The 22060-nt window shown below is 33.7% G+C and overlaps 2 protein-coding genes across 2 annotated transcripts; both read left to right on the top strand.

Annotated features, from left to right (window-relative positions):
- Positions 1-2225: 2225 nt before the first annotated feature.
- LOC132715809 (zinc finger protein 595-like) lies at positions 2226-11871 on the top strand. The gene is made up of 3 exons (XM_060698880.1): positions 2226-3980; positions 4603-4776; positions 7835-11871. Exons 1-3 carry the CDS (start codon positions 2318-2320, stop codon positions 8728-8730), a joined length of 2733 nt encoding a protein of 910 aa, XP_060554863.1. The 5' UTR covers positions 2226-2317; the 3' UTR covers positions 8731-11871.
- A 2045-nt stretch (positions 11872-13916) lies between these two features.
- Positions 13917-22060, top strand: LOC132715810 (zinc finger protein 37-like). Its single transcript, XM_060698881.1, has 3 exons — positions 13917-15484; positions 16512-16685; positions 18249-22060. The coding sequence occupies exons 1-3, from the start codon at positions 14047-14049 to the stop codon at positions 19148-19150; spliced, it is 2514 nt and encodes an 837-aa protein (XP_060554864.1). The 5' UTR covers positions 13917-14046; the 3' UTR covers positions 19151-22060.

Below are 22060 nucleotides of genomic sequence, written 5' to 3' on the forward strand. Positions count from 1 at the left end.
CAGGTAATAGGACATTTCGGACCATGGACGTTTCGGACCAGACATTTCGGACCAGATTTTGGGACACTTCGGACCATATTTAGGGACATTTCGGACCAGATTTTTGGACAGTTCGGACCATTGGCAGGTATAACGCTAATTCCGTACTAAGGTCAGGCTCTCGCATGGTAACATGACCTGCGATTGGCAGGGAAAACCGTAAGATACGAAATGATCGAGGTGATTGGATGAAAATAGGGTGTTTTTAAGTATGATAACCATTTTAGAAACTAAAACTATCATATATTATTTTCTGAAGAAAATGAAATATTTCATAAGTCCGTATGATAATTCGTGACTTGGATTTTGCATTTATAAAAAAGTGTACTGTATCACCTCTTTAGCATGAAGGTAGGATTATAGTGGCCATTTCTTATAATGTAAGTCTATGGGAAAAGCAATGTAGGTGTCTGACCTTAAAACGGTTGTTCTAGTAGCCATCTGATAATTTAAGACTATGATAATGAACATAGGAGCATGTGTATATTTATATCGCAAATTTGTTTTATTTCATAAGTGCGGCTAATGATTGTTTGGAAGTTGGTTGATATGCATGCATGTTCATCGGTGACTGCTGAGGGACTTTAATTGGTCATACTCTCCTGCGCATCGGCCGAATATTTCACTATCGTTCACTTTCTTAGAAACAATGAAACGGTAATCTTAGAAAAAATGAAACGGTAATTAAAAAGGAGTGTATCCACAAAGCTGCAAAAGGAGCGTAAATCAGTCACTAATACATTTTCCTTCTAATCTGGTTGTCTCAGTTATATACATAAGGTACACTCAAGTGACTCGAGTATGAAATAATCTTCAGTAGGTTGAAATAGAGATCATAAGTAACTAGGGCATAACTTACTGATAATAAATTTACATGGAACTTGCTTTATTTCTATTTCATTTTTTAAAATGATTTAAAGAAATATTGATAACAACAACTTGATTTTGAAAATTTAGCATGATGTTTAACGTATAATTGTGACCATCGATTAAAATAACTTTCAGGTCAGTCTTAAATATACATGTATATATAAGATATTGTTCTACATATATACTGTATGACCATGGGGAAATAAGTACATTTGTTTGCAGGTTTTTAAATAGTAGTTTTTTAAAATAAAATACACCACAAGTGGAAACTCACAAGCATATTTTTAAGCATATTAAGGACAAGCATATGGTTCGTTTCTGGTTGCGAAAGTTAAAAAACGAGAATAAAGATCAACATGGCAAAGGCAACGTTCACAGGAAGCTGCACCCGACACACCCTAGCTACCACAGCTGGGCACCCAGAAGGCACCAAACCAAACCCGGGAGTGGACATAAGGGTGACGAAAGGAGGAGAGGGACACGTTATGTGTGAAATAATACTACTAAAATGACCCCGTTTGGGAATTAAAGGGACAAGGGCTGTAAGGGTGAAACGGGGTGTGGTTGGTCAAAAATGGGAGAATGGGGGGGGGGGGATACTTTCCAAGTTATCAATTTTTACCATTTTTATTTCTCGCTGAATGATATGTATATGCAAAAGTAAGTTCACATTCCTCTGGAAAGTACTGATGACAATTAAAATCAAAATGCAAATCGAACACTACTTCATAAAATATATGTTTACATTGAAAAAATGTTCTTTAATTACACCTTGCATTTCTTGTTGACTGCAGGTATATTTAAAGAGTATTATATTTTTGGGGTTAACTGTTTACAATGATATATATGCCACTGGGGCGGGGGCTTTATGTTCTGAATAAATGTTGACGTAGGTGTCATTTTCAATAATGCATAGTGATATGTTTTAGTCAAACATGTAAGAAATATAATTATTTGAACTTTTTTACTTTTATTGTTGTCATTATATTGTATGTACGTTTTATATAACTACTAGTATATTATAAAGTATTAATTAGTTTTAAAATTTAATTACTTGTTAAGGGGGAAATAAAGTGAGGGAAGTACCCTGTTTGATTTGAGAATATTATATTTGGGAAACTGTGAAATAAAATTAGTTACTGGGCGTCCATGAAGACAGAGGAAACATTCATTGTAAACTAAAGAAACATAGTAGGCCTTAGTCATAAAATTCATGAAAATCAAGGTAAACTTTAAAAAAGTGTTTGATAATTGCACATTAAGCTCCATACGTAATATGCAATTATAATGTTGAAGGAAATCATTTAGTAATGTTCAACCTTTGACTCTCCTAAATGGAAATAATAGACAAGTTCCGGTATAACAGAACAAGGCAAATTTTAACAAAAACAAAAAAATCAGAAATTTCATGATAAATAATGCGTTAATTACAACCAGAAATATGGTTACCATTTTTTCTAATACAACTACAAGCGTATCAGATGAATTGCTTCGAAAGCTATCATCGGATCTTTTGGAATTGACGATCAAAAATATTCCTGGAGTAAAGTGTGAAAAAGAAGACGATTGCATACTCCTAAAGGGACAATGGCATGACCTTGTAACAGCATACATTTCATTAGAACAATGTCTTTTTGAAAAGGATGGTGGAGAGAGTGATAAAGAAGATGTCAAGACAGCAGTTGATGAAATTGAAACTTCCAAGAAACAATCTCTAGAATCTCCAAATGAATCAGACAGAGAAGTTACCTCGGATGCTGATTATAACGGTGTTACAGTGAAACAAGAAAAAGATGCTGGTGAATGGCTTGCATCATGTAGTCTTAGTAATAATGACAGCAATGCAGCTGGAGACTTTGATCAAGATACTGATATCGAAGATAAAACTGAAATCAAACGAAGATTAAGGTCATGTGAAAAATCAGTGAAAAGATTTAAAAGCTCATCAGGTAGTGTCAGCGTAAGTAAAGAAAGCTACAAATGCAATAAATGTGACTATATTGGTAAAAAAGAAAAGCAGTTGCAAAGTCACATGGCTAGGAAACATCACCGTCCATTTAAATGTGATGTATGTGGGAAAAAATATGGTTACAAAACAGATTTAGATCGTCATAAGATAGAAGTGCACAGTAAAACTGCAAATTATTATTGTAACATATGTGACAAGTACTTGAAAACAAGAGCATATATTGAAGATCACATGTCAATGCATGCAGATAACTATGTGTATCATTGCAAAACCTGTGAGAAGTCATTCAGTACTAAAATTGTGTTTGGTAAACATATGAAACTAAAACATCCCTCCATACTATTTGAAGTAGAAGATCTTGATGATGCATTGCCAAGTGATGAAGCAAATTCAAATGCAGAGAAATGTTTAACAGATGATGCATCTAATGATTGTTCAAATGTAGAAAACGGGGCAGATAAAAGTTCAGAAAAAATTTTGGATGAAAGTAATGATCAAGATTTTGACTCAGACTATTTGTTCTTCCCTGAAGATAAGGAGAAAATAATTCATGAAAATAATCTGGTCAAAATTACTTTGAAAAGAGGAAAAAATCGTGGCAGGCCAAGAATTAAATCTTTTGTGGATGGAAGGACAGAATTTCCCTGCAACTTGTGTAACTATATAGGAAAGAAAGAATCACATTTAGAGTATCATATTATTCGCAATCATAGTCAAAAGTTTATTTGTGATATCTGTCAGAAACAGTTTGGCTACAACTGGGACCTGAAACGGCACAGGGAACAAGTGCATGCAGAGGCCTCATATATTTGCCATATATGTAGCAAGGCTTATAAAGTAAAGAAAAGTTTTGATGAACATCTTAAATCTCACGAAGAGGGGTATGTAAAATCAGTGTTTCCGTGCACTTACTGTGAAAAGTCTTTCTCTGCAAAGCAGGTATTGGAGAACCATATAAAGATTAAACACTTAGGCATGAAGCAGAAAGAAAAACAGAAGTATTTGTGTCAAACATGTGGAGCTGAATTTTACCACAAATACAGTTACCAGAGTCACATGAATAAACATGCAGGCCTCATGCCTTACAACTGTGACATATGTGGTTGGTATTAAAATTAAATTATGTTTGATAAACACATTTGTTAACATGATGACAAAACTTTATTGAATTTCCAAACAGATTTTACATTTTCTAATGAATCGTTTTTATTATTTTAATATTTTTTTAGTTTGACTGTGAAGAATAGTGCCCCGAAACTCGCCTTAGCCTACTCAACTGGATATTGGTGCGAGTGTCTGCACAACACTTTGTTTAAAGTTTTATGTGCAGCTTCTTATACAATTTTTATATTAATCTTATTTGTTCGTAATCACTTGAGATCTTTAAAAGAGGTCACTATTACGCAATAAGGCCCATAATTCTGGCATGAATTTTGAGTGAATTGTGGTCCTTTGTGAACTTGTCAGATTTTAACATGCACCATCAGTCTTCATACAAATCGATCATCCATCTGAAAAGTTTACTTTACTTAAAACCAAACCAGTTCATTTAAAAAAGGAAAATGAACAAATATTACACATAAAACACCATTAAATTTGTTTTGACCTAACAGTAAATTACATTATAAAGATAAAGCAACAATAAGTTATCTGCATAACTTTTACATAATCTGTGTTAATATTTTAAGCAATTTTATGCATGAATATTGTCTTCAATATTACAGGAAAAGCCTTTGCTAGTGAGCACTCAGTAAAGGAGCACCAAATAACACATAGGGACACTAGGGAGTTTCACTGCCATGTTTGTGCCAAGTCATTTAAGACATCATCAGCTCTCAATGCTCATGTTGCTATACATGGTGACAAACGAAATTTCAAATGTTCAGTGTGTAATAAAGGTTTGTATTTATAGTAATTGTTTATAACCAGGGTTCGTACAGTCTTTAAGAATTAAAAAGTGCTTAAATTTGAGTCTCTTTCTTAAAAAGTGCATTAAAATCTAAAAAAAAATGCGTACAAGTCCTTGAATTTGATTACTCTCTTGAAAAGTACTTACATTGTGAAGGGCACTGAGGTTTTTTGACATGATGGGACTGAAAATATTTTTTTCCAGATAAATGTACCATTTGATGTAGGTGTAGATCACGAATCTTTGTGCAAACTTTCAGATCATTCGCGCACTTCGTTTTTCCATAATAATTATTCAAATTGTAACAAAATGACCCAAAATGAAAAGCAGAAAAGCATAAAATTACGATTTTCGATTTTAAATATTTTAAAGTATATTTCTTAACTATCTTTGCATATATTTCTGTTTAAAGCGCCCCAGTTCATTTAGGTAGGAAATTCTAATGTTATGTTTTTGGCTTTTAAACCTCAGTAGAGTCCCTTTAAAAGGTGCTTGCTGAAAATGTGTTTGAAAATGATTGAATGACATAGTGTCGATAAATTTCAACAGATAACAATATCAAAAAATGATCAAATTTAGTATCAAAATCAATGAAATGTTTGCTGAACGTAACTGCAGTTGTTTTGAACTAATTTGTATTTAATTTTATTGCACCCTTTGTTGTTCTTCCATAAAACCTTAAAATTGTGGCCAGAAAACCAACAATGGAGAATAAACTATCATACTTAGGTTGAAGATTGTGTTGATTTATGTGAACAAATGTGCTTGAAAAATGGGAAAACATGCGACAGTGCTTTAAAAGCCCTTGAATTTTGGCAATGTATGTCCCAAACTTATTTTCACTGGCCATGGGCCACCGGACCAGTGCTAAATTCGATGACTGCCTTTTTGTTATGATCTATTTTCTCATAAACTATGAAAACTTTTGACTTTTATCTTGATTCACATGTTCACTGACAAATAAAAAATGAATTTATTTCAGAAGGATAGATAATCTTACTCAATTTTTATGCCCCTGAATGGAGGCATATTAAAATCGCACCGTCCGTCCGTCTGTGCATCCCTTCTTCATTCGTGTCTGGACTGTAATTTTGTCATACATCGAGGGATTTTGAAAAAACTTGGCACAAATGTCTACCACATCAAGACAATGTGTCGCTTTCAAGAACCACGTCCCTATCTCAAAGGTCAAGGTCACACTATCATTTTGAAGTTTCACATTATCGCAATAAGAGTAAATAGTTACACACATTTGTGTCCGGACTGTTACTTTGTCATGCATCGAATGATTTTAAAATAACTAGGCATATATGTCTACCACATCAAGACGATGTGTTGCGTCCAAGAATTACTCCTTATCTCAAAGGTCAAGGTCACACTTACATTTTAAAGTTTCACAGTATCACAATTAGAATTAATAGGTACATACAATTGTGTTCAGGCTGTAACTTTGTCATGCATGGAAGGATTTTAGAATAACTTGGCATAAATGTCTTCCACATAAAGACAATGTGTCGCTTTCAATAATCACATCCCTACCTCAAAGGTCAAGGTCACACTAGCATTTTGAAGTTTCACTTATCTCAATAAGTATTTATAGGTACAGACATTTGTGTCCGAATTGTAACTTTGTCATGCATGAAAGGATTTTAGAATAATTTGGCATAAATGCCTACCACATCAAGACGATGTGTTGTGTCCAATAATCAAGTCCCTACATCAAAGGTCAAGGTCACACTACAGTGGTTTTTTTCACCAAAATATTCGACCAAATTCGACCCAATTCCCCCTTAAAGCCGAAATTTCCCCCTATAATATGGCAGCCTGAATTTGCCTGAAATGAATATCATTTTTTTGCAACTTACTGCCGAAAAATGCTTTATTTTATGCCTGTAAGACTTACTGTTAAGCAAGGTTGTTTACAAATCGTTCTCATGTAGGTGAGGGGAGCTACTCCAGGTGTCCAAACAAGTTTAACATGTGACGCATCAATATTTTAGACCCGTATAAAAATCCCCCTCCTATTGCATTTGGGCACCGACCCCCTTCCCCAAAAAGTGGAAAAAAACACTGCACTACCATCTTGAAGTTCTCTTTAACACAATAAGAGTTTATAGGTACACACATTCGTGTCCGGACTGTAACTTTGTCATGCATTGAAGGATTTAAAATAACTAGGCATAAATGTCTACCACATCAAGACGACACGTCGCGACTAAGACCCATGTCCCTACCTTCAAGGTCAAGGTCACACTTATAGTTTGAAAATAAAACACATTCATGTCCGGACTGTAACTTTGTCATGCATGGAAGGATTTTAAAATAACTAGGCACAAATGTGTACCACATCAAGACAATGTGTTGCGGCTAAGGCTCATGTCCGTCTGACCCTCCGTGTTTCCCCAGTTACATGTATACATCAATTATGTACAGACTGTAACTTTGTCATGCATTGAGGGATTTTGAAATAACTTGGCTCAAATGTTTATCTCGTAGCAACATTCTGTCAAGTCCAGGAACCATGTCCCTTCTTCAAAGGCCAAGGTCACACTTATGTTTTGAAGGTTCAGGCTACCACAATAAGAGATTACAGGTACAATGTACAATAATACAAAGAACAATATTGACTTCAAACAACTTGCCCCTCACCGCTGTGGGTTCGAATCCCGACAGGGACTTTGGATTCTTTCATGTGAGGAAGCTATCCAGCTAGCTTACGGAACGTCGGTGGTTCTACTCAGGTGCCCGTTCGAGCCTGAAATAATGCACGGAAGGGCATCTGAGGTCTTCCTCTGAAAGAACATCTGAGGTCTTCCTCCACCAGTAAAGCTGGAACGTCGCGATATGTCTATACTGTGTCGATGTGACGTAAAACCAAAAAAAAAAAAAAAAAAAAAGAACAATGTCAAGCAATTAGTTACTTTCATTCTCTTTTCTTTTCATAATACCTGCATGCTTAAGAAACCTTTTCGAGGGCATTTGTCACTTGGGTGACAGCTCTTGTTTTTCTTCAAAGATCAAAAATCACAATTTTGTTTTAATTTCAGGTTTTATTCAGAAACAGTCTTTGATCCGACATGAACGTATTCACAGTGGCTACAAACCATTTTCTTGTGGGCTGTGCTCACGAGTTTTCACTGACAGTGCTACTATTAGAAAACACATGATTCTCGTGCATAAAAGTGATCCTCATGATTGGCAGGGAGATGTTATTTCTGATCTTAAGAAACAAAGTGATATGTGGCAGGGTGATCTTACATCGGAGCCCAAAAGAGAACCAGACTTCCGAAGAAAGGCAGATAGGGAAAGACATATGAAGGAAGAAACATTAGCTCAAAACACCAGTTCTAAACAGGTCACAGACATACAGAACTGTGAGACAAATATGCAAGAAACTAGTCAAAATAATGGTGTTCATTTCTCACGAGAAAATAGTTTTACTGATATAAGCCAAGGCAGCTACAGTGAAATGAATTCAGAGGATTTAAACAGAAATGATCATAACCACCGTTCTTTGAATAACTTACATCCAATTACTCCAGATGAGTATAATCATAACAGATCTGTTAACATGGATCACGGTAGTGAGGAAGTTAATACTGAGCAAAAGAAGAACGAGTTCTGGCGAGGAGACGGATATGTTGACCCAGCTAGGCCTAGTGAAGTGTGGCATCAAGGTACTGGGGAAAGTGGTAGACAATCTGAACAGATAAGGATTGAGGAGTTAATAGAACTTAAAAGGCCAACTGATTACTGGCCTGCTGGTATCCCTCTTGATGCCAGTAGACATAGCGAGTTCTTTCATGGTGATAATATTCCTGATCCGAGAAAACAGATCGAGTTTTGGCAGGGACAAACTTTACCTGAACAGAAACAGGACAATGATCAGATGCCTGGGCAGCTTACTACTCTACAAAATCTCAATTACAGTAGCCAGTCATAGATTATGTTTTCTCTCGGCAATATTTATTTTTTGTGTGTAGAATTTATTAATTAATTGAAAGGAAAGGTAGGTGTGTAACTGTTTTTTAATCAAATGTAAAATTGAAGTAGATAGATCACATTCAATAATGAATGATGATGTATGAATATAGAAGAAATTTATGTTTGAAACTGTATTTTATGAACACCTCAGTTGTCTTTTTCAACAGTATCTACTGGCAAGTTTATTAAGCCTGAACATCAAAACCTAAGGTATTTTGTATGCATAATTGTCTAGTAAACATTATCATATATACATTTTTTGGTATATCAAGGCCTTGGGTCTTAAATGGCATTATCTTCACATATTAATATTTTAGGGGGAAAAAATGAAATTTCTTAGTCATAGAATCATAAATTGTAGAGCAACATGTAAGATAATAAGTGAGTAACATGCTTGGAATTTTAGAATTTTCTATTAAAATTTGATTTGAGTAAATATGATCAATTTAATGTATGTCTCATTCATTTGCCTATGTATCCCTTTAAGCTATGCCTGTAATGGGAGAGGGTTAAATTCATAAAGATTGTTATCAAAGTTCATTGCAACAGGTGATTTTTGTTTGTCTCCTCAACGAAGATATTATCCATCATTGATAAATAAGGGTATTGATAGATCATATATAACCTTTATTCTTTAGAAAAGGTATAATACACTTAGTTGCTATGTGCTATAATTCATATTGTCAGTATAATAAGAATGACTTCCTACAGGTTTATATAAGTTTTTGTTCTGGGTGAAATTGATTTGTATTGTCAATTTAGATGTGAAATTTTGTTGAGAAATTTTGTTGAGAAATACCAAGTCCCTCTCTATATTGGCTTTTTAATGTAAATACATTTATATGATAAAGCTATGTTTTTTTTTTATTTAAAAATTCATATTAAATATAGATCTAAAAAGCTGCAATATGTAAAATAAACTTTTGCAAATTTTTATGAAGTTTAAAATACATGTATTTGTTTGTTCAATGTTGTGATTTGATTATTTTTAGTAATATATAATAAACTTTTTGTTTGTAGAATATACATGTTGTTTATATGCATAACTTATGCACAAATTTTTATGTTGGCTTTATGAAGACATTATTTCCTCCCATAAATACTGTCTTCTGTTTTCTATATCTTTGGACAAGATACTAAGGAACTACTTATGAAACACTTGGTCATGTTTTTGTTATATTTTCTTAGAATTTTTGTCATAAGAATAAACTATTGAATAAAAAGACAGCCACATTTTGAGTCGAGTTGTATTCATAATGCATTGCATAGAAAAAAAGACTTGACTTTAACACTTGGAAATTTCTTTAACCATTCAAGATGTTGTTAATGTCAGTTTGTTACTGATATTTACTATGCAAACTTATTTTTATCTTTCTTTAGGATAATGTGTTAAAAGGTGAGCTTATTGTGATTTCCTGGTGTATCTGCCATTCAGTACAATTCTAATTAAGAAAATTTTCTCAAAAAGTAAAATAAGTATAGGTTAAAGTTTATTAGTATGTATTTACAAAATTAAATTGGTCAGGCGTGGCACAGCTTAGTGTTTTAAATTATTTTATTAACAGTCGATTTACTAGACTGATCAGATGAGTTCAAACATGGGTCATCAGTTTGCAAATGTGTTATGTTTCATTTCAAATACTGCAATCTTTTGGACAAAAAATAATTTCAAACTCTAGAGGCTTTTTACATGAGTTTTCTGGTTAGTCTGACTAGATTTACATTTTCACTATTTTATACTGTATTATTTAATTGATTTACCTTATTAGTCCCCTACCGGTTTAACGGGAGGGGACTTTAGGTTTACCGTCCGTCTGTCTGTCCGCACTCACAGGAGAGTAATTATGTGGCTAGAGGGACAATAGGTAACTGTTCTTTCTCTTTGATGTCATTCATTCCGTAATGCTTTTATGTGGCTATTTTCTTTTGTGTGGCTAAAAAGAACAATAGAGAGAACAATAGAGTAGCCACATAATTACTGTCCTGTGAGAACTTCCGTCTGTCAGTCCGTCCATCCACAAAACTGGATCCCGCGATAACGCAAAAAGTACTGAAAATATTTTTATGAAACTTGATATATGGATTGATGGCAGTCTGGAGATTATGCACATCTTTTTCTTTTCTTCCTATGTTGAAAATTCTGGTTGCTATGGCAACAAATAGCCTGAATTTCAAGATTTCTGATTTAAATTTTTCAGCTTTTTCACTATAAGTTCTTTATTTCTTAAGGTGTTACTTCAAACTTTAAATGTAAGTTTCTGATCATCAACCACATATGTGACAAGGTTTACAACTCTAGCACAAAAGATATCAGTATTACCTCCCTTGAACTTAGAATTTTTATGAAAAAAAATGTCGTCTTTTTTAAATAACTTCTTTATTTCCTAATGTATCTACTTCAAACTTCATATATATGTTTCTTATTGTCACTCAACATTTTTGAGAAGGTTAAATACTCTAGCAAGACTTTTTCCAGAATTATGTCCCCCTTGAACTTAGATTTTTTTCAAGAAATTTGTATTATTCACTCCAACTTCTTCATTCCTTATAGGATTTACTTCAAAATCCCACATCATAATAATATGACAAGGTTGTATAAACATAATTTCCTTACTAGGCAGGGAAACTTTACACATTACTGTGATATAGACAAACTTAGAACTCAAAAGTTCATTCATGTCATTCATTCACAGGTAAAATTGACTGGCCAATGGCCCATCAGAATGTTGCTGGGGTTCTAACCGGTAGGGGACTTATGGATTGCTTGCAATACTATGATAATTGCTTGTTTGTAATGGGCTACCATAAATAGTTAAATCACATTAACTTCCATAATTATACCAGTAGAGAACATAGTGTCATGGAAGGTCTTTAATTATTAATTTATTATGTTTTTAAGATGATTTACATTGTATTATGAGTTGATACTTTCATATGTTTTTCCATGCAATCTATTGTATTTTGCAATACTTTTAGATATTTTTTAAATGAAATGATTTTTGTTGCATTTTTAATATGGATGTTCCAATAGATAAAATAGTCTTGGAGCACTTGAAGTCTCGACCAGTTAGAAGGTAATAAATTATTTGTGTGCTTGACTTTGAAAATATATCACATACACAACAAGAGAGAGTTGTTTTTATTATGCCCCCCTCCCTACCCCCTCACAGGGAAGTGCTTTTCACATTGTCAGTGACATTTAGTCTGTCGGTCTGACTGCCACACATTGCCCTGCCAATGACTTGAGAATGCTTTGGCCTTTTGTGTAGAGATTGGTCATGACTGGTAGATGTCTATTATTGTTTAAGGTCAGTTGGTCAAAGGTCACTGGCCTTGTTTGCAAAAATCTTTTCTGGCCAATATGTAGAGAATGTTTCGACCAATAGGCCTAAGATCTAAGAGTGTGAAGGTTGGTCTTGACTAGTAGATTACCACTATTGATTCTGATGTCAGAGGGTCAAATGTCAAGGACACCATTGCCTTGGCCATAAAAAAGTTGTCATACAAATAATAGGAGGAAGCTTCGGGATACCTTCCAAGAATATGGTGTAGGGTTAGTGATGACTTGTAGAATGAACCTTGTTGATAAGACAGGTCTAGGTCACCATGACCTTTATCACTAAAAACTTGTCGAACAAATAACTAGAAGAGCCCACAGCTTACAGTCCAAATATTTGTCATGATTCATTGATGGTCAAAGGACAAGATTATTGTGACTGTTCAATAATTAACAATAGAGTGCTTTAGCCTATGACCCAAATTGATTTTAAGGTAAGTTGATCAAAGATCAAATATACCTTGATCACAAAAAGCTTGTTTGACCAATAACTAGAGAACTTATTAGATCTAGTCCTAAAATTTGGTGCAAGGGTGTTTTATGGCTAGTAGATGACACTTTTTTATTTTAAGGCAGTTGGTCAAAGGTCATAGTAATCATGACCACAAAATGTCTGTCAAACCAATAGATAGAGATATCTGGACATAAGTTTGTCTTAAGATTAGACAGAATATTTCTTCTGATTTTGATGTATGTTGGTCATAGGTCAGGTGCCTTTTACTACTAAAATAGTGTAGGTCCAATAATTAGAGAAAATAATTGTTAATTCTAAGAATTCTAAGATTTGGTGAGAAGATTTGCCATGACAATCATTGTGGTCAATATGGCTTTCACCTTTAAAAGCTTGTCCAACCAGTAAGGCAGTAGCTATTGAAAGGATGAGGAGGTACGAGGGTAAACAATACTAAACACACAGAACTAGAGAATGTTTTGGCCTTCGGTCCTAAGATTTTATACAAAGGTTGGACCTTACTAGAAAATAAACCCTATTGATTTTGGGGGCAGTTGGTCCTGGGTCAAAATCATTATGGCCTTGACCGATAAAAGATTGTAGTATCAATAAATAAAAAGCACTCTTGTCTAAAGCCCTAAGGTTTGGTGTGAAGATTAGCCATGATCAGTTTTGAGGTCAAGTTCATTGTAGCTTTGACAAAACTCTAGTCCAAAAAATAAGTTAGAGTGCTTTAGCCTGTAGTCATAAACTCGGATGTGAGGTTGGTCATGACCTCATAACTAAGTAAACAATCCTATCTGTGGGATAAGTTGGGCATAGGCCAAGGTATACATGACTTGACCTTATAAAGATTGTATGAACAATTTGGTCCACTGTTCTTTAGACTTGGTATGAAGGTTGGTCAAGGGTTGTAGATGACCCCTATTAATTTTGAAATAATTTGGTCAAAGGTCACTGTGGCCTTGACCAAAAAATGCTTGTATGACTGATAGAGAATGATTGCTTTGACATACAGTCCTTCGATCTGGTGTGGGGGTTAGTCGTGACTAATTGATTTTATGGTCAGAAGGTAATAGCACTTGGCCATATCACCACAAAAAGCTAGCTTATCAATTTATTATTTAAACAAGTTCATTTTTATAAATTTAAATGTGTTTAGTCACATGATTAAAATGAATTTCATGTAAGTAACATGTAGAAATAATTTATTTTGCTGATAAGATTAGAGAAATTTATAAAAAAGTTCAATTGTTCCACAATACTTTCTATTTTGCATTCTAAATGATAAGCAGGATGCCGTACACTTTTTGCTCTTTATATCACTTTGCGTTATTTTCTTTACCATTAATATCTGACTTTGGACTAATTAAAAATGATCGACTATGTACTTCCGGCTAATAAACTAATATAATTTTCTTATTAACTTTAATTAATGTTTAAAGGCATTTGCAAAATGATTTGAGCGAATTTGATTGAGAACAATCATGGTCCCTATATTCACAGATACGACCAGTGTGTTGTCTTCTGAATTTGTGTCCATTTTCTCCGGAGAAAAGCTTGCTCTTGCGCTGTTCAGAATAAGCCAAGATATTGGTGTTGAAGTCAGCCAAGCTCAAAGATCATATTCAATAATTGGCGATTGGAACAAAGTGTTACAGGCTCATTCAAAACTTGTTGAATATTTTGAAAAAGAGCATAAAACTAAACAAGATAATAGAGATAATGAGTTGTGTTTAAATTCAAGTCAAAATTTTGTCTTTAATGAAGGAAGGCGAGGTAGAAAACCTGGCTGTACCGTTGCTAAAACTGCATATAATGCAGTTCCAGAACCGTATGTTCAATATCTTAATGATCAAGGTCTACAAGTTAATATTGATACTCCGAAGAAGAACGGAAGTAATGCTAATGTAGTAATTAGTGACAGGGAGTTATCCCCAAAAGGCAATGAAAACTTTGGTACTGAATTGGAAAGTGACCATGCCGCAAACACTGATTGTCAACAAGATGTTGAAAATAAAGATTATGAAAGTTCCAATGTAAATCAAGATTGCATAATCAGCAACAATGACGGGGAATATGTTACTATTAAGGAAGAGTTTGATGAAAATTTTGCAATGGATGATGACACTGATATAGATGAGCAATATTTAGATAATTCTGATTCACAAAATGCAAAGCCATCAGAATCTAGTAAACTGGATGCAAATGTAACAGTAAAAGTTGAAAGAAACTTGTCAGACAATGAAGAAATAACCATCTCAAAATCAAGGCAAAAAACAAAGCTCAAAAAGCCTATGCAGCAAGAATCCTTAAAAGATGGAAAAAAGAAAGTCAAAACTAAAAAATCCAATATATTAGATGTAAAGAAAGGAAAAGGACGGCCAAAAAAACAAGAAAACGAATTGGATGTGAGCAGAGAGAAAAGAAAGACGAAGATTAAGAATGCTGCAAAAGTTGTTGATGATACTGAATATAAATGTGACAAGTGTGAATATGTAGGGAAGAAGAAAGAGAACTTAAGGGAACATACTCAGCGTATGCATAGAAGTAAATTCTCCTGTGAAACCTGTAAGAAACAATTTGGTTTACACAAAGATTTATTACGTCACACAAGACATGTACATACAAATCCAGCATATCATTGCAAGATCTGTGACAAATTTTATAAATTCAGCAGAGCATATAAAGAACATATGTTAAGTCATGAGGAAAACTATGTTAAACCTCAATTTGAATGTGATGAATGCCATAAAGTGTTTAGCACAAAGTATGTATTGACAGCTCATGTGAAGTCAGAACATCTTGGAATGAAGAAGTCTTTCATGTGTCCAACTTGTGGAAGAAGTTTTACCCAAAAAAATTCATACTTGATGCATGCAAATGTACATGCTGGGATAAAACCATATGTTTGTGATGTTTGTGGTAAGGCCATAAAATATGTGATTTTGGGAAATTGTATGGGTTTTTTTTTGCAGATTTTATTTCTGACTATTTAAAAAAGTATTTCATTAAATTTTAATGAAATCCAATCCAGGGCTTTTTTTTCACACATTCAGGGTTCTCGGGGACGCTTATTTCGGCATCCCGGTACGCATGTTTATAGTTCAGAGTTTCTTTTGAATAACTATAAACTTTGGAAGTCTCTTGAAGATTCAAAATATCAGCAAATTGCTATTGTGAGCATTGAATGACTAATCTGTAAACATATGAATTGCGACACGCTTTTGGACTCCAACTTTTTCAGGATTGGGAGTCCATGGACTCAATGTTTTAAAGTCCTAGTGAGAACCCTGACATTGAATTTTGTTACAAAACATTATTATATATAAAAGTTAGATACTGAAAGAAACTCTGCTGAGAAGGTACATTAATCATATTGATGAAACTCTTGACAATCATGTAAATACTTGACCAATTCTGAGTAATAAAGTGATAATCCATAATGAAAAATGATAAATTTTTGCTCGAAATCTTTAAATAAACACCAGTTGTATTTTGACCATTGATATATCCACCTCAAATATTTTCTAATTGCATTGACATCTGGCTTTGAAACTTTGAACACTTGTTCGCCATCATGCCCCAAGCCTGTACACAGGAGGAGGTAACTTTATTTTGACAGAATTTCAATTACCACCTCAGATAATTCATCAGCATAATATTATGTCTTTGAGACTATGCACACTTATTCACCATCATAATTTCAACCTGAATACCGTAGGAGGTAACTCTATCAAGCATTTTTACAATATTATGCCCTGTTTTAAACTATCAAGCTCGAGAGTAGTTGAGCACCCTGTCCTACTGACAGCACTTGTAGTAAAGCTTAGAGCAAATGTGACAGAGTATTTTATAAATGTGTCTCTTGTTTTATATGAATTGCTACATTACTCATTGTGTATTAATGTATAACCAGAGAACTAACTTGTAACATTCCTTTTGTTTTCAGGAAAGGCGTTTTCATATGACAAGTCTCTGAAGGAACATAAGTACATGCATGATGATGAAAGAAGGTTTAGCTGTCACATATGTGCCAAAACTTTCAGACAAAAAACAAGTTTACTTATGCATATGAAGGTCCACAAAGAGGCCAAAGATTACATTTGTACATCATGCGGGAAAGGTAATAATTTTGATTTCGTCAAGAAACTTTTGGACATGGGACAGGCTAAATATGGCCTTAGGTCGATCATATGGTAACGTGTAACCGACACTGAAAAGCCTTTTACTCTATCTCAATCCATTGAGAAGTTGCAGCTCTTTGAAATCAGTATTGATGGAAAAAAATAATGCAAAATAGTGATTTTTGGCAATTTTGAAACGTCCCCCTGTTGCCATGGTAACAGGAAATTTAAGATTGAGCATGCTGTTACAGAGGCTAGGGTCCAGTCAACATTTGTGCCAAAGTTCATCAGTATTAAAGCATTTTTCATAGTTTCATAGCAGTTTGAACTTGTAACAGGAGGCTTTTCAATGAAAATGGGAGTTAAGAAAGATAAGTTTGGCTCACTAGAACAGAACTTACGCAATGGGGTGCTCCAAATAGCAGAAGAATAGTTTTCTAATCTAAAAAAAAAATCATTTAAACTTTGTTTTTCATAAAGTGACCTTGTGCTTTATAACTGCAATTTAAAATGTATTTGGATGCTGCAGAAAATTCTAAACATGTTTACACAATTGATAAATTGATCATTCAAATTCTGTTAGCTGTGAGGGTAAAGTGATCTTAAGTCAGCAATCTTAACCACTCAGCAATGGATTGAAATTTTATCTGTCGCAGCAGCAGGTGGTCCTCAAATTTGAGCACATTATTTTTCTCATTATGTGTGGGGGTGTAAGGGGTTGTATAAGTTGAAAAATAACAATAATAATCTAATGCTTATATAAGTGAGCAATACATGGCCATCATTATGACCTTACATGAAAGGATTCTGTAACAGGTTATGGACATATAGAACAGCAAATATTTTGATGGACATTATTATAATGTATTATCAAGATATTAAAAGTGATAGTAACCTGTCAGATTTGTGGCTATGTTACAGTTATGACTCATAGTGAACTAAAGGTGACATTATTAACATGTTAAACTTTGTTGTCAAAGAATGATAGTGTCTTAAGACAAACAGATGAATTGTGGTACTGATCTGTCATAAGATATTTATGTAACAGATTTTGTGGAGAGCCAAATTGAGCAGCGTCACGACAAAACCAACGTAATGCGTTTGCGACCAGCATGGATCCAGACCAGCCTGCGCATCCGCGCAGTCTGATCAGGATCCATGCTGTTCGCTTACAAAGCCTATTACAAGTAGAGAAACTGATAGCGAACAGCATGGATCCTGATCAGACTGCGCGGATGTGCAGGCTGGTCTGGATCCATGCTGGTAGCAAACGCACTATGTTGGTTTTGTCGTGATGCGACTCAAATAACCATTTAGATTTAGAACATCTATATCGTTTCATATAAGCATTTCTCTTCTGAATAAATAAATGTAGTTTGTAAATTTAAGAGCTAATAGATTAGACAGGTAAAAACTAAGAAATGATAATAAATCATTTATATATCAGGTAATATGATGATATTAAGTTACCACATTCATTAAAGAGATGAACACCTTTAATGCTAAAAGTGTCTATTTCTACATTTAACTTTGATATATAATAAATGCTTGTATTTTTACAGGGTTCACACAGAAGCAAGCCTTACTGCGTCATGAGCGTATCCACAGTGGTGACAAACCTTTTAAATGTGCCCTCTGTTCAAGGTCTTTTAATGACTATTCAATCATTCGTCGTCATATGATGATGCATCACAAGAGGGACAAAGATCCGAAGACTTGGCGTGGGGATATTATATGCTCTCTGAAAAGAAAAACAGAGTTTTACATAGAAGGTGGTCCTGGCTATAATGGTGGTGATAGATTGCCCACCCATGCCGCTGATGAGAACTCTTCACAACCAGTGCCAAATGCTACAAATGACATTACACCCAACACATTAAAGGGTGACATGGGAGAGACTGAAATTGCCGTTCAAAGTGTTTATCCCCTGACAAAGTCATCAGAAAGCTCTCTCGCAGTATCTCAGCAAAATGAGGAAAGTTTTGTGCCTTCAAACACTCATAGTCAATCAGTATTACCAGATTGTGCAGAAATTGGCAGATCTTATCATTCACAGGGGATTTCTGAAACTTCAGATATAATCAGTAAATCACAGGACTCTAATTCAACGCCATCACCTTCGTTACCTATAAATTATAGTATGCCAACAAATTACCAGTCAAATTTACAGAATATACCAGTAACCTCAGTGAACAGCTCAGAAAGTGATGCCATTCAGTCAAATCAGTACCATGAAATGACTGATTCATTTCGTTTGCAAAATCATGGTCACCGTCGTGAAATATTTATGCCCAATTTAACTTCTATGGCACCACTTACTGGATTACCACAAACTCATCATTTACCCCCTGTGTCTGGGGATACAACTCAAGGACAACCTCTACCTAACCCTTGGGGTCTTCCAGGTTACCCTTCTTATTACAGTCCTGCAAACTTTCCGCATTATCAAGGTCCTCAAAATTAAGAACTTTTTACGGGGTATACTTCAAAAAAAAGTTTTTCAGAGGCAAAACTGACTGTCATTTGCTAAAACATTGTAATATATGCTGGGTAAAGAGGAAATTAATTAGAATATAATGTCTATTCAATTACAATTTATATTTACGTTATATGATTTGGTTGTTGAGTAAATATGTTCATTATCATTTTCAGTACAATACAGAATATATTTACATGTATAAAGCTTGGGAATTCATATTTGACTTAACTGGCAGTTCTTCAAATATGCTTTCACAAGCTGCATACTTGTCCAAATATATTCTCAATTTTGTAGAGCACATTGTTAAATAATAACTGTTCTGTAAAATTCTTGATTGGGCAAAATGACAAATATATTCTTCTGTTGCAAGAGTTATCAAAATTAGTTTAGAGTACATAAATAAAATCTTAAGGGCATAGTTTAAGGTATTAGGTTTTATCTAATGCTGTTAATCAATGATTAAATAAAGGAATATATTTATTACTTTGATTGTATAAAAAGAAAGATTTTACAGTTACTTTTTATAGAAATAAGAGTAGAACAAAATCACTGGTGTTGATAGATTGGTACTACATGTAGATGGGACTGACTGTGTCATTAAAAACTGATTGAGGATACAAAATGGTTATTATAAGAGAATCTTTAGCTGGAACCTGTTTGTTTTTTTTACTTGAATGGATTTTACTAGGCACAGTATTGTTATATATGTCTTCAAATTTAAACTATATCTTCAACCATAAATAAATGCATCCTCGGTAACCAAGGAGTACTTATACTATAAGTACATTACTTGTACACCTTGTTCATGCTGAATGTATTTAGTAGAATCAACATCCATGGCTTCCGATGATAAACATATAATATTGCAATGTATGTCAGCCATATCATTCTGGATCATACTGGTATATATTACTGAATTTTCTCTGTTGGGTTCATATCTGTGCATGTGATGCAATTATTAAATATAGACAAAATTTGTACAGGTCTGGTACATAATAAAATCATGTATGATAAAATGTAGATACGCAATAGAATGCTTATTTTATGTCAATTTTTTTAAGAACAAATTTGTGCAATATATTCATTTTTTGACATTTATGCATATTTGTTTGTATTGGGGTGTATTATTATGAAAACTGTTATAATTGTCTGTCTGACTAGTCAGTAATGCCTTTTTTTGACAAAGCTTTAAGGATTTTAAAGATGTCAAAGAATTTTATTTTTTGTATGACACAAGTTTAACTGTTTGTTGACAGTTTATATAATCTTGAGTTCTTTAGTTATGTGGGTATGAGATTTTATATCATGATGGTTAAGTATTCTATTTCAAATCCATTTTGTTTTGCTTTTTTTATGGTAATAATTATGTCCCTCTTGGGAGAAGTGGGTGTATATTGCTTTGCACACATTGGTTGGTCCAAAGACCAAAACATTTCTGATCAATAACTTGAGTACATCTGAATTAAATCACCCTTTGTAGAAATCTCCTGCACACTCACTAAGTAAATTCGAGTGTCTGAAAGCTATTTTGACCCTATTCTTATCCTGCTGGTTTTTGTGTAATCTCTTGTTTAGATTCGATGAATTTGAAGTTGATAATTTTGTTTGAATGAATCAATATCAAATATTTTTTTCATGGTAATATTACATGTACTTTTAATTCTGTTTGTTATGATAAGTCTTGTTTTGGCTATTTTTTCATCAATCTTGTAAGTAGCATTTTACTAAATACTCACTAGGATACTTAACTATCAAGTGCATATGTGTATTTCAATCATAAGGCCATTATTCCAAAATTTATTACACACTCTCAATATTACTATTAAAAATAATTATTGCTATATGCAGTCAAGTACTAATTAAATACCTGTTATAACTTAGAGTCACTTAATTAAAATAAGAAGACATAGGTTGCTTTTTGACCTTGACATGTATAAAGGTTCAGAAAATATTGTATTTAGAGAGTCTCTGGCAATTTTAATAATAATTTTCTGAACCTAATTTCATAAATGTTTACATTAGCTTGATTTCATGACAAACTAGAATTATGATTATGTGTTACCATGATCTGATTTTATTCCATATTCTAACACTATCGGAATTTTTTCTATATAGACAAAGAAGGCAGGAAGCGTGCATTATTCTACAACAATGCACTCGCCGTTCTTATTATCTCCCTGTGTATTTTCACATTGAAGGCGCCATTTTGTTTAAAAAATCTGATAAATTAAAACAATTTTTTTCGAATCTTGTTGTGAAAACTATCTAGAATGAAAGAAAATGGTCTAACTAAGAAAATTAATCCGAACACCAATATCTTTAATTCAGTCGTTAACGCTGTACAGACGTTTAAAGTGTTGTTTACGTGACGTCACAATGTAGCGCCAAACAGCACGTGCAAAACAATCAAATCAAGTTCGCTATTTAATGTCGCAAACGAGTTTAGTTTTACATTTATTTCACTTTTAATAATTTGTATTTCGCTTGGAAAATTATAAACTGAAATAAATAAACAAACAAAGTTGTATCAACGTTTTCAAAATTCGTTATTTTCAAAATGTTTCTACACACGGTAGATTTAACAGTTTTTTTTCAACCCACTGGAACGGCCTCTAAAGAACGTTTCTATTGGAAACTCTGAGGCGAAAACAAATTCAACCACCAAACATAAAGTCCAACGTTATAATAAAAATTATATTTTTTCTTGACGTATTAGAATGGAAATAGATATCAATTCTTCGTGCATTATTGTATAATAATGCACGTTTTTCGTTCAAATGCTTTGTAATTAATCACTCAGGCCTATTGGCCTTCGTGATTATATTACTACGCATTTGAACTCAAACCGTGCATTATTCTACAACAATGCACTCAGAATTGATATCTATTTCCTAA

The sequence above is a fragment of the Ruditapes philippinarum genome, unplaced genomic scaffold (assembly GCF_026571515.1).
Source record: "Ruditapes philippinarum isolate M1 unplaced genomic scaffold, ASM2657151v2 ctg2155_1_1_1_1, whole genome shotgun sequence".
Classification (NCBI taxonomy): Eukaryota; Metazoa; Mollusca; class Bivalvia; order Venerida; family Veneridae; genus Ruditapes; species Ruditapes philippinarum.